We start from the raw sequence: 14,747 nt of genomic DNA, 5'->3' as shown, positions 1-14,747 counted from the left end.
ACCCACTGTATTTTTTTGGAGTGGGTATTATGAATGTTGAGTGGGTATTTCATTTTCCGTTACCCACAGCTTTCAAATATGTGCGTATTTCAGTCATTTTACTCACCTAAGTATTATGTCATTGAGGTTATCTCCCATTGGACAGACACCCATTTGACAGACCCCCAATTGACACTGAACTTGAAGGTTAATTAGGGTAACACCTACGGGTATAATGGAACAGTCCACTGTCTAGTGAGTAGAGCAGAGTGAGCCTGAAACAGGTTCATTACTGAGAAGTTTGATTGTGGGTAAATAGAACTTTGTTCTGATTAAATGATAAATGATTTCTCTTCTCAAAATTGATTTTACTATCAATTACTATCGAATATAAAAACAGGTTTGTCACTGAGAGGTTTGATTGTGTTTATTGATAGAAAAGACCCCCTCCCAATAATAGCATATGTACAACAGAAGTTAACTGAGAAAACGTTTTGTTGGAGAGATATAGATATGTACATATTTGAAAACATTCTGATTCGCAGTAAATGAGAGACCTGCATTGCCATGTAAGATACAATTAATACCAATTAGTGTTCTAATTTTAACAATACTTTCTAAAGATTGTAACAGTTTATGTGCTTGAGTAGTATACAATGGACATAATAATAATAATTGGCTTGTATAGCGCCTAGTTTCCATCACAGATGCTCAACGGCACTGCATACACAGTAAGTGTGAAAAAGAGTTCATTCGAGGAAGTAATATAAAACATTCTCACATCCATGGCCACATTGACATGATGGCGTCATATTTTAAATATTTATTCTAAATAAATCGTAATTAAGTGCACTCGCCATATATCTTAATATTGTGTGCAAAACATATAACTTCTTTATTTCATATGAATAATATTTAGGTTCACATTTGCCTTTATTTGATTTATATGATACAACAGTGTCGCAATTTCTAATAGCTAAGCTAATGTTTTCAATATGATGATGCCGACTCCCGTTAGACTAGAAGGTTAAACCGAAATGTTTATAAAAATAAACTGTTTTTATATTGCAGCAAGAAAAATTCCAATTACTGTCCTTTCGTCCATCTTTCAAAATAAATATTATAGCTTCAGTTTGTTCCTGTGTTTTTATTTGGACTATTCCATTATAATGTGTAGGTAACAGGTAGTAGATAATCTGTTCACTGAACCGTAAATGTTGTTGTTTTAATGTGTCTGCGAACTGGCTGTCTGAGTAATGGGAGGACACCGTCATTGAGTAAGTTTACTAAGCAAGTATGTTCTGCCTTATGTCATACCTAATCAAAACCAATTTAAATATAATGGAAATGATTTCATAAAAAAATCACTCATCCTATACTGACAGTACAACACTAGTCCTATACTATCAGTACAACTTGATAGCAATCGATGTCTTTTTCATTACGCAAGCGATTTTTATAAATATATTCCGTACGCATTTGTTTTAAACTTTTTGCGTATGTAACATTTTCAATGCGTAATTGGTACGCAACAATTATTATTCAATGCGTAATTGGAAATTTTCCATGCGTATTTTACCCGGATACGCAGCTTATCTGGGCCTCTGTTTATGGGTACAAAAGATGACAATATTTTCCAATCAAGTCAAAAGGAAACTGTATTTCATCTTTGTTGATCAATGCAAGGATACACCCTTATACTACCAATGGCGCTTGTAGGTGGCGCAGCAGAGATGACAACCAAGTAAAAAATTCTGTCATATCATCTGGGTACTCGCAGTGAAAAATCAAAAGCAACAACCAGTCCCACAGAATTACTCTAGATAGGTGTCCCTTTTAATAAGGTAGCTAGTCTGACTATAGGAATACTTACCATATCATCCTTAATGTTGGGAGGTATGTATGTTGGGAATGAATACTTCTTGACATCCTGGATACAGAAGTTATAGTGATGAGCCACATCTTCTCTGTCCTCTTCCTCATCCAGTTTCTCCAGCTGCTCACCCACTACAATTCACACATTCAAAGCAATGATCAAACAAATGCTGTAAAAAAGATATATCGTTTGCTAAGAAACTATTTTGGTCTTGTCCAATGATAACATTAGACATTTTTCACTGTAAATTGCATCTTTATGATACTGATCCTATCTCATGTTATGCATTTTCCTTCTTCTTTCACCAACGTTGTGGAAATGACCTCGAACAAAGTTCTCACTGAACAGTTCACTGAACATCCTTGCTCCACTTACTGATATAGGTCATCTCAGTGCATGTCACCTGTCCTTGATTCATCATGACTGCCATCTGTAGTCATTTTTTTGTCTTGGAGACAAACTATCCTTAATGAGTGCAGTGGGTTTGGTTTTCAAGAGGGTCGATGAATCACTGAAGACCATTAATTTTGACAATCATCTTACATCACACAGTTGTTGGTGTTTGTTTCTAGCCATTTTCTTTTTGTTTGTTTCAAAATGAAAATCATGCACATGCAAATTTCACATCATACACCAATCATCAATCAAGAGTGATTACTGTACAAACAACTATGGTCATAAGGAAGAGCAAGTGGTGATCCACTCTTTTTACTTAGGGAAATAGGTATATGTACAGTTTTTAACTTAAGTACACAGCAAATGCTTATATGTATCTCTTACGTAAAAATGAAGTTCCATTCGTATCCTCAAAACAGTATCCCTTGATGTAAACCATGTTTGGTGGTAAAAAACCTACACCTGTTTATTTGTCATTCACTTGATGGCCAGTTAATGAATTTATAACAGGTATAATTAATTGTAACACCACTCAGATTACACGACAAAGGTTCCCATTTAGCATTTCGGATGTCTGGAGTAAATACTCAGCCTTATGAATTAAGGTCTGATGTGGCAAATGTATTACATGTTATGTAAAATGTACAAGGAAGTGCAGCATGAGGAATTATCCACCGAGTTAAAAAAACAAACATCAATCAAAGGATTAACCAATTGCACGGTTATTGATTAATTACTTTTGCACAGCGGAATTGTCAAAAGATAGTGATTATGAATGTAGATTTACTAACGCACATTGAAAATACCCACATTATGTCGTAAAGTGCCTGTGTAAAAACAACGTCCTTCCTTCATAGGATTAACTGCCAATACAATCATTGCTCATTGTTGGCTAACTAAATTACATTTTTCAATAAAAGTGGACATCATGCAAATAGTTGTTAGGTGGGCTATGCTGGGTGACCAATGAGACTACCGGTATACACCAATGTGAAAAACATGAAACAGCCATGTGATCATTTGAGAAACTATCGCTAGTTTTGACATAATATCACGTCGTACACATGCAAATTTCACATCATACACCAATCATCTTTCAGGAGCAATTACTGTACAACAACTATGGTCATAAGGAAGTGCAAGTGGTGATGCACTCTCAAAACATTCATTATTTTCATATCGACATTGAGTGACACCGATATCAATGGCAAATTCCAAATGAATTTCCCCTACTTTTTCTTAAGAGTATATTATGACTATACTTATTCAAAGTTATAATTTTAAACATATTCAACATTATGCACTTATCCCATGGTTGGATGGTCGGCCACAACAGATTTTCCTCATCTTTAGGGAGACGACAACAATGAGATGATAAGTTTACAAGGAGGCTGGCCAAGACTTCTGATTCTTTGAGTGACAGCCCTATGCACACTTGTGCAGGTCAGTTGAAAGTACACTTTTAACTAGTTGTGGCTTATCAGCTATCCATGGAAAAATATATGGCATGTTAATACTCTTAATAGTACCCTCCCGAGTGGACATATCTTGCTCCCAGCAGACAGGCAGATGAGGAGGCCCCTATGACTGAGAGGTGTTCATTGAAGTAGAAGCGTCTTGATAATGCAGAGAGATAGTCGACTCAAGCAGGATTGACAATCCTGGGGGCAAGAACTCTTATGGGAAGCGGGAAACCCCCGAGAAGATATCAAAGGTAAGTGTAGCGCAGATAGTATCGGAGGTGGCACCAACAATGACAGTGGCACAGAAGTCGGATGTAGGAGGAACTGTAACTAGCCTATAAGGCATATCAACCATGGATGTCTCAGTCAAAGGATATGTGAGTGATCCAGGAACTTAAGAGTGAGTGAGTTTAGTTTTATGCCACATTCAGCAATATTCCAGCTGTATGGCGGAGGCACTTAAGACAAAAGCAGAGGAAGCACTATAGATTACTTGGTAGTAATGGGGACACTGACTGATGGGATCATTGAAGGATGAGATGGGGATCATCAACGATCCAGGAAGTATTGCCAAACCTTCAGGGGATTGACAACTCAGGAGGATTGAGGATTAACGCTGACTGATTGGCAAACAACCATCACATGCAATTGCACAGTTGATATAGATGTGGGTGGATCTGTAGACACATCCATGGGACAGAACAGCTGCCTCAGATTCCTGCTGAGGTAAGAGTCTCTGAGGGAGCATCCAAAACAACATCGTCTGCTGGTATGAGCAGCTTTGACAAAGAGTGTATGGCATTTTAACATCAGAGGGTCTGAATTCATCCAATGTCAAGCTGCGCAGGAGATTATACTGGTTATTGACATTTTACGGACGCTTCTATTCCACTGTGCTAGTGACGACTAGAGTTATCTTTTCTTGTTTCCTGTTTGCGCTCATGCACGCACAGCGTGAACACATGTACCCCTCAAGAAGCAGTTTTCGCATAGAATTTCTACCCCGCAATTTTACGTCGGTGGGTCTACGTCGGTAATAAAAGAAGAAAGAATACAACTCGTTGAGCCGTCATACCCAATCTGTGCTTTGAGTCTTTCTAGTGTCTTGAGCCTGCCTTTCTATACATGGCAATCTGCCTGTCATCTAAGTATTAACGAAGCTGAAAAATGGGAATAAATTATACTGCATGTTCCCAGACCTTCTATACGTGACACATGAGGATCAAGGGCTAAGAACGTCTTATGGCACTTGGAACAAACTATGGATGGTGGTGATGAAGAAGGGACAGGTTGCATGCACTGAGCTTCCTGAGATGACCCTTTTAGTAACTGGAGCAGGGGTGTGTTGTTGAAAGCTGTACAATGTGACTAAAAACCTTGTTCCAGGTGATTTCCACTCCACTGTTGACAGAGGAAGAGAAAGTGCACAACATGACAAAAGTTTAAATATCTATGGATTCTTGTTCTGACTTAGTCATTTGGAATTAAGATATTTCACTCTTGTCTTGACTTGTAGTTTTGACATTTGAATAGGTGATGAATGGCAACAAGCAAACATTCAATTTGTCGAGCCACCAATGAAGGTGTCCAGACTGGATAAATCCTCAAAGTACGTAGGAGAAGGCGATGAGGTTTGACAGACCCTAGCTGGTATGATTATCGAACTTGGAGGTTGAACTTGACGACATACATCTGATGGAGCCTCAAATAGCTGCATTTGTTTCCATGCAACAGACATGACAAGCACCATCGTTTCAAAGTCTATATTAGGGTGAGGCTGAGTATCTTAGGACTGATCCCAAGACACAGGCAGAGCCGGCTGCATTGACTTTGTGGCTTGCGATGCATGGGTCCCATCCCTCAAAGGATGTTGTCTGAGCCGGATCGCCAAATCTGTTAGGATCACCCATGAGACTAGGTTCAACGAACCTAAAGGCTATTTCGGGAGATGTGACGGAGTAGCCATATCAAGGATGCTCATCGAACAAGGATCGGGAAACGGAGGTTTGCCAAACGTGGATTGTAAGATCGAGACACAGAGTCACTCTTTCTTGGACCTCTTCGACGAAGTAGGGCCATGCTCTTCTGATATGTTTCTGAAGTCCCGGTCTGTGAGGCGCAGCGATCCCACCTTCCTGTAGTTAGCAAACTTGTCATCATCACAGCCTTGACATAGACTGCACTTGGATTTCCAGTCACATAGTCCGATACAATCTATGCATGATGGAAGCGGATCAGAGATTGAGAAGGTCTTTTTACACAACAAGCAAACTGGTAGTAACAAAGATTGCCAGGAGACAATTGCTTCTTGTGCCTATTTTGCCAACATGTGAAATTTGTTTTAAAATACCCTTGATGTAGCTACGAGATAACTCGTAGTGGCAAATTATGTTACATTTGATAACACGAGTATACTCATGATAAGCAGTAAGCATGTTAAAAATTGTCTTTTTCATAAGTGACTAATCAAAGTAATATTTGAAGAACTGTTGCACAATTGCTCAACAAAAACATTATTCAAGGTTTATGTTTGCAAGCTTAATGATCCTTTAAAGAACAAACAATCTGTTAGCAGAAATTTTTATTTGAATCATTCTCTGCAATCGAACTTGTTCTTGCAAACTTGTAAACTACATGTTTGACATGTTATCTCAAATATGTTGTCAATTATTCAGTGCCTACAATCTGATACTACAGGCTATGAGAAAGAATTCAGAGAGGAAGAATGTCTGACAGGTAACAAGAGAAAATTTCATTCACAGAATATATATTTCAGGTATATATACTGACAGGTAACAAGAGATATGTAATTTTTTGAGTAAAATTGATATTTTATACTTATCCTGACTCATGCTCTTTTGCTTGTCTTCTTCTTCTTGCGAACATAGTGGAACACTTGTATCTCCCTAATTGAAGTTCCCTTCAATGTAAAATCACTAATTAGTACACCACGAGTTACCTCCCTTCCACAAGCGGGAACGAGGGCGCCACCTCTACCCATGTGCCTCACTCTCTCCTCATATACTGAGCCCAACATTTGAATTTACAGGGAAATCCAAAGTGTTATTTGGGGAGGATGGGAGGGCTGACCTCATGAGTCAGGATAAGTATAAAATATCAATTTTACTCAAAAAAATTACATATTTTTCCTTATCCTGACTGATGCTCTTTTGTTTTTGTAGAATCCTCTGCGGAGCCGGAGGTGGGAATATATAATACTTTGGATTTTAATAATTAGTGATTTGAACTGTGATGATTGTAATAACCCTATGGGAACTTCATAAAGGCACTGAACTGATGAATTCCTGCTGCTAACTTATCAGCTGCCATATAAAGGTTATTACAATGTACTTATTATGATAAAGTATATATAACATTAATACAATGCTTAAGACTAATAGAATTAAGCTTGTTAATATGCTAGTATAAACTCCTTAGAGTTTGTTAGCTAAATTACTTTAAAATATAAACATAGTACTAAGCTTAAGATATGATTAAACTTAAGCTAATTATATAATAGCAAAACTCTTTTAGAGTTTGTTAGTTAATGTACTTATATGATATAGACATAGTGCTGAGCTTAAGATATGAATAAGCTTTAGCTACCTATATAATAGCAAAACTCTGTAGAGTTTGTTAGCTAATATATTTTTACAATATGAGTATAGTACTGTGCTTAAGATATAATTAACTTAAGCTACATATATAATAGCCAAAACTCTGTAGAGTTTATTAGCTTATAGATTTATAATGTAACCATAGTACTAAGCTTAAGATAAGATTAGACTTAAGCTAAATGTATATAGCAAAAAAAACTCCTTAGAGTTTATTAACTAATATCCTTTTATGTTATAACCATAGTACTGAGCTTAAGATATAATTAAACTTAAGCTATATATATAATAGCAAAACTCCGTAGAGTTTTGTTAGCTAATACATTTTATAATGTAACCATACTGCTTAAGATATGATGAAACTTAAGCTAATTGTATAATAGCAAAAAACCCTTTAGAGTTTGTTAGCTAAAATAATTAGTAAAACCTAGTAGAGTTTTGTTAGCTAATTCATTTTATAATGTAACCATACTGCTTAAGATATGATGAAACTTAAGCTAATTGTATAATAGCAAAAAACCCTTTAGAGTTTGTTAGCTAAAATACTTAGTAAAACCTAGTATTGAATTTATGAAGGAAACCTTAAGCTACATATATAATAGCAAAAACTCCGTAGAGTTTGTTAGCTAATATACTTATATGATATAAACATAGTATTGAGCTTTGAAGGAAACCTGAAGCTACATATATAATAGCAAAAACTCCGTAGAGTTTGTTAGCTAATATACTTATATGATATAAACATAGTATTGAGCTTAAGATTTGAAGGAAAACTTAAGCTACATATATAATAGCAAAAACTCCGTAGAGTTTGTTAGCTAATACAAGTTATAATGTAACCATAAAGCTTAAATTATGATGAAACTTAAGCCAAATATATAATAGCAAAAAAAACAAAAAACTCTTTTAGAGTTTTGATAGCTAATATACCTATATGATATAAACATAGTACTGCGCTTAAGATATGAATAAGCTTAAGTTACATATATAATAGCAAAAAACTCCGTAGAGTTTGTTAGCTAATACATGTTATAATGTAACCATATTGCTTAAGATATGATGAGACTTAAGCCAAATAGCAAAAACTCTTTAGAGTTTGTTAGCTAATATACTTATATGATATAAACATAGTACTGAGCTTAAGATATGAATAAGCTTAAGCTACCTATATAATAGCCCAAACTCTGTAGAGTTTGTTAGCTTATATATTTTACAATCTGAGTATAGTACTATGCTTAAGATATAATTAAGTTAAGGTAAATATATAATAACCAACTCTGTAGAGTTGTTAACTTATATATTGTATGATGTAATAATCATAGTACTGTGATGATAAAAAGAACTTAAGCAAATTATATATAGCATGTAGCTATTTAGTACTGTTATAAGATAAGTAGAAATCTGTAAGATTGACTTATCTTCTCCGAGGAACTGTCAACTGTTGTGCGAGGACCATGGGATCGAATTGGTGGATACCTGAGACGTCCTCGGTGATGATATCTCTCAGATAATGGTTGGCAACCACCATATCGGATCTCCAGAAAATAAACCCTCCATTATTTCAAATAACATTGTGTAGATCAATTGTAGAAGTTAGCGCTCTAATATCATGAGTATTAAAAGCTCATGGAGGGTCGGATTGGGTCCATCCGTCTTGTATGCACGTAGTATGACAGTTCTGATCCAAACCGAGATATAGTACGTGAGATTTCATTCTGCGTAAGTTGATGATAGAGGAAATAATCTGTTGCATTATTCCCTTCTGTTTGGTTCGGTGGAGATAAATTTACAGTGCTCTTGCTGGCCATCGTGATAGAATCATCGTATCATGGAGTCCAAGTATGTCATCCAGTCGTGTTCATAAACCTCACTTGTGAGGTGTTGGAGCACTATATTCAGATCCCCAAGTTGGAGGGTGAAACTTCTGTTTTAATTCTCCAATCAGAAAGTTTAAGTAGGTTTACTAACCATCTAGTTGTGTTAGTAGCTTGATTATGAAATTCAGCTGTAGTCTGAGACGCTGTGGATTTAGATCCACTTGTATCCCGTCGTCTAGGTTATTCGCTGTAAGTCCTTGACGATGTAGGTGCACAACCAGGTGTGTCTGTCCTCGTTGAACTTTATGTAAAATTGCCTGACTGCCGTGCCTCGCCCTAACTTGACAGGGGAGGTCTCTAACCTGAAGAAAGCAGCCCAATCATGAAGGTTCAGATTAACTGGACTGTAAGGAGGCTTGCTCGCTCACTGATATATAGTTGTCACTTGTAACGTAAGTCTTGAACTGTGAACTAAGATCGACCTCCTCGTGGAGGTCGTTGTCCAACGCGGTCCAATCAGAACAAGGCATTTTGATTCTGTAGAATACCCCAGCTGTGATGTCACCGGTGTAGCAGGAAAAACCTTGTATAAAATCTTGCCGCCGTTGATATTAGCATAATCGTCGGTCTTCACCGTAGCTTCCCGGTTACCCGAAAGTGACCACGTGTTTCGAGGGTTAAAGGTAAACGCTGAAACCTCCGCGCGAAATACCTCGCTCTGTAATATTAATGCTGGGTAGGTTATTTTCCTGGCTGTCATGAATGTAACTTCAGTTTTGAATATAATTCCGACTTCCTTATATAAAGGTACAATAAACTTGCAAGTTGTCAGCTTGTAGACTGTATACATGAATGTATCGTCATAATTGTAGAATTAAAGCTGAACTTGTTGTACATATTTCTTCTCAGAAACTTTGACGATTATGAGTTATACTCGCTGTAACAAGGCTGCTGTTCAATTTCGATATTGAATTGTCTGCAGATCTGCGTAATGGTCACGCATGTAGATAATCGTATCGTAGTCCGGGATTGCATATTCTAGCAATCTATACGGAAAGATTGATTTCTGTGAAGATCTATGAAACGTCGTTGACTAATTAATATAGCGACGTTCTGTGTTGTAAATAGCCTGTGCAATTGTCTTCGCGTAGGCTTATAGACGGCATATGGCATACAGTTGATAGACAACTTATGCGATGTCTTGAACGGACTGACGAGTAGCTATATATGACGAGTGGCTAATATATGGAGACCTTGGAGGAGATTTCCTCGGTGGACGCCGGAGACTTCGCGAAGCTCTCGAAGTATCCATTCTAGATTTTCTGTGTGAGGTAGACTTGGAGCCACTTAGCCTTCGCGACCTTCGCGAAGGTATCGAGTCAGAGCCCGATCAGTATATATATAATATATGAGCGCTTGCTTCGCGAACGACCTCTGTGTTCAACAGGAGTGAGTGAGTGAGTGTTTTGTTTTACGCCGCACTCAGCAATATGTGGGGTCGGTGAAGCGCTACTCCTCCGTGACGTCCCTTGTAACTGGTGAGGCTCTAGCTCCTTCGCGGAGGTGGCCTGGGACTTCCTTAGCGAAGCGTCTAGAATCCGATCAATATATGAGCGTTAGCTTCATACAGGGTGTGGTTCTTGCTGGTTCTGCATAAGTAGAGCCGAGTAGATCATCCTATCATCTTCAGAAGTCGTGTCACGAAATCTGGTGATAAGAATCTCATTGATCGTTCTAGATCTATTAAGGCCAAGAACATACGCCTCTGGCGTTTGAACTGTTATGGCTTTATGGTAGGCTGTGTCCACATACTGTGGCACCGCAGCAATCGAGTCGATCGGAGGTAAGGTGATGGCGTCTGCCTCGTCTTCCTTTATCAGGTATGTCTGCGCCGAGTTGCCACTCTTGGAAGGTGAAGAGAGATCTAGGTTGTTTACCATCCAATATCGTATCTCAGCGTCTGAGAAAATGATGCCTCCATCATTTTCTATCCCAGCATCGCTGATGAGAGGTTGATGCTCTTCTGATGGTGGACTGTGTATTTCTATCTCTATATCGGGTGACGCTCGGGGAGACCTGACTGTAGACTTGTGTGCAGACTTGTGTGGTGACCTGTGAGACGATCGACGTGGTGATGTACGAGGAGATCGGCGCGGTGAACGGCGCGGAGATCGTGTTGGTGATCTGCGTCTATGGGTTGACCTTCTCGGAGACCTGTGAGGAGAATGTTGATAGCTTCGCGAAGCTCTTGTGTAGTCAGGTGTCCTTCGCGAAGCTTCCTCTGCGTCCGGTCCTGGGGAACGGCGATTTGACCTTCGCGAAGGCTTCCGTGAGGTCTGATGGTCTGAGTCCGCATCTAAGGATGAAGCCGAGGAAGGTGATGATCTATCCCGCCTTAGCGAAGGCCTTCGCGAAGGCTGTACATCTGGGTCCTTCGTCGAGGTGGTCTGCGACTTCCTTCGCGAAGGTGGCTTCGTCGTGGCTGCTACGCTGATGGGGGTGCCTCTGGGGTGTCGTCTGCGTTGGAACCTTCGCGAAGGCTCAGGCCTTGGGTTGGCTGCTTCTCCAGTCTGTAGTGGCCCTCCATCATGATCATGATTTGCCGCAACAGTTCATCTGGGATGGTCTGCGACGAATTAGTCGGTGCCCTCTCTGCGATGTTAGCGGCGGGGCCCTCAGGGAAGTCGTCTGACGTCAGTGTAGAGACCTCAGGCTGCATGGCGATCTCTGCTGATGTCACTGTAGCTGTCTCCGGTAAGCTTCTTGTGGCGTACGTCGGGGATGATGATCGGCTGATCATCGTAGAGGCCCAGTTCAGCGGCTGGAACAATCTCGGTTGAGAAAGTCCTAGTAGACTTCGTTGATTTCCCCTCAGAGGTCGACGCTGCCCTGGGGGTGCGAAGTCTGCGTTGAGTGTTGGTAGCGACGGGACCCTCAGGAAGATCATAGAATATCAGCGTTGGTACATCAGGCTGCATGTTGATCTGCGCTGACATCACTGTTGTCGACATCGGTCATTCTTTTGATGTACATCAGGTATGATGATCGGCTGATCATCATACAGGCCCTAATCTGCGACGGGAACAATCTCGGCTGAGAAAGTTCAAGTAGACTTCGTTGATTTCCCCTCAGAGGTCGCGTTGAGATGCAGTAGAAACCCTCTAGTCTTCGGCTGCGACCATGGGATGTCTGGGGAAGCAGGACGCTTCTTGGAGGCGGCGGACTACGTCCCACGCCTCTCCACCACTCGGGAGGGGGGTCGACCAACAGCAGTAGACTGGCGAGGGGTTCAGGTGTATCAGTCATGGCTAGACTCTGCATACGCGACCTATCTGCTGCGCGTCTCAAACGCAAAGTAATTATTTATCAAAGGTAGAATTGGATAAATTAGTATCGCAACTGCAACGTGAATAACATGAAACATGGCGCAGTACAGCTAGGGCATATTAAATGCGGATCAGCAGCAGAATAAAAAACGTAATGTGCAACAGTACAGAATTTTTATCAACGTAATCCACTGAAACAGCACGGCGTCCCGTGCATAAACAGTAGAAACACGACTAAATATCAATATATAATTGTTGAAGGATACTAGCTAAACCTCTATAGATGTCTATACGAGGTAACTAACTAAATATAATCAAAGGATATAGTGTGTCGGGAGACACAGGCGCTCTCACGTCCAGCTCACTGGGCGAAGAAGGAGAGAGTGAGGCACATGGGTAGAGGTGGCGCCCTCGTTCCCGCGCTTGTGGAAGGGAGGTAACACCGTGGTGTACTAATTAGTGATTTTACATTGAAGGGAACTTCAATTAGGGAGATACAAGTGTTCCACTATGTTCGCAAGAAGAAGAAGACAAGCAAAAGAGCATGAGTCAGGATAAGGAAAAATAATTCCATTCACAGATACTTACCTAAACCCTTGAAGGCAAACTTCTTTTTGCTCCAGTCTATCATGGCTTTTCTCAGGGAGGCAAGTTTATGGCTTGCCCTGGCTCGAATAATCACCTAAATATAAGAGATGTGAAACATTATCAATGATGCAATGTATATCCATGACATACACCACATGTAAAGCAATTACAGTGAAGCTCCGTTAGTCTGGACTCCGATAATCCGGATGTCTCGTCTCCCGGACAATTTTAGCTTGTTACCAATCTATGCCTAGATAATTTGCCTCGATAATCCGGAAATTCGGTTTCCGGAACCGGACGGTAAGTAGCTGTCACCAATCAGTAAAATAAACAGTAAATTGCTTCACAGTCCGGACGCTGTAAGTCGTGTTCACGAACCGTAACAACACCTCCCGGCAATGTTTACTTAATTAACTGGCCAACTGGGTTGTTGTTTTAATAAGACATTAAAAGCTCCCGACTCAAGATGCTGTACATTTACACTTTGATTGACACCACAATACAAAGGCGTGGATGATAAGTGAGCTGTTTTGTGATTGGTTAATGTACTTTGACAGACAGATGCGGTCACGTGGACTTAAAGTGATTTTGCTTTACGACAACGCTGTGACGCAACAAGTCACAAGTGTGTGCTTCGCTAACTTTGCGAAATGTGACCAAATACCGCGTATCATATTCAACCGATGGATGCAGGAATAATTCGGACATTCAAGGAATACTACAATAGATCGCTTGTTAGACATTACCTCACCTGTGCTGAGGAAGAACGTGATCAGATACGTCGGATCAACATGCCGATGTCACTCGGTAAAATTATTGATGTGATGAATTCAATAAGCTTTACATTAAATGCTTATTTGTTTTATCCAGATTCATGTCGTTTTTGTAATAGTAAGGGAAGCAACTTGGGTCTTGATTCAGTAGTCCGGACTATTCGCAATCCGGACGAATTTGCTGAGAAACGCAACCGTCCGGATTAACGAGGCTTCACTGTAATTATCTGAGTTTTGAGAAAACAAGGATAATGACACTTTATTCTTTCCATTAATAATGTGACACAGTTCAACTGTTCCTTCTACACAGAATAGAAAAAAATTGTAGAAAACCAGGTAGGTACGTAGGTACGTACGTAAACAGTATGATAACTATGAATCTGCCATATGTTACTCACAGACTCGCGTATTAGTACTTTCCTTAAAATATTTTAGCAATGTAACAGCAGTAAAGTTACTTTCATAGAAAATTATACATGTTATATATGCATGTAAGTAATGTCTTCTTTACAATCTGTCATTGTCAATAATATATAATCCCATAATTTCAATAGATTGTTTGTAAAATTAAACCTCGCACAATGATATGAGAGAGAGAGAGAATTTGTTTGTATGTCTCATCTCGTACATACAAAGAATACATACATATGTTGATCAAATATAAATGTACAAGCTGCCAAAGGGCTATAAGAGACACTTGCAATAAAATGACATAAAATGTTGGAATATATGATATGATCCAGGTGTTGAGCAGTGAAGTGGCTTAAAGAGTTAACATCCTTATTGCCAAGTCTGTAACAATGTACAAAATGAAGCAGTTGTGCTTGTCTTAGTTTTCAGCATATAACACAAAGACATTCTGGCACTTGGCTGGTGACAAGTGGTAAGCAGGGTGTCAAATGATGGGATGGGTAG

The 14,747-nt window shown here is 39.4% G+C and overlaps 1 protein-coding gene across 2 annotated transcripts in view; it reads right to left on the bottom strand.

The window, feature by feature from the left end:
* LOC124292282 (cilia- and flagella-associated protein 221-like) overlaps nucleotides 1-14,747 on the bottom strand; it is a 157,980-nt gene that overhangs the window by 76,818 nt on the left and 66,415 nt on the right. For both annotated transcript variants that reach the window (XM_046729348.1, XM_046729349.1), the window contains 2 exons: nucleotides 13,060-13,153; nucleotides 1,853-1,986 (listed from right to left, as the gene is read on the bottom strand). In XM_046729348.1, coding sequence (XP_046585304.1) covers nucleotides 1,853-1,986; nucleotides 13,060-13,153 — 228 coding nt within the window. The remainder of the gene's footprint in view (nucleotides 1-1,852; nucleotides 1,987-13,059; nucleotides 13,154-14,747) is intronic.

Source organism: Haliotis rubra, unplaced genomic scaffold, assembly GCF_003918875.1.
Source record: "Haliotis rubra isolate DU_JTF1 unplaced genomic scaffold, ASM391887v1 Scf511, whole genome shotgun sequence".
NCBI lineage: Eukaryota > Metazoa > Mollusca > Gastropoda > Lepetellida > Haliotidae > Haliotis > Haliotis rubra.
This window is presented reverse-complemented; position numbering and strand designations above follow the sequence as displayed.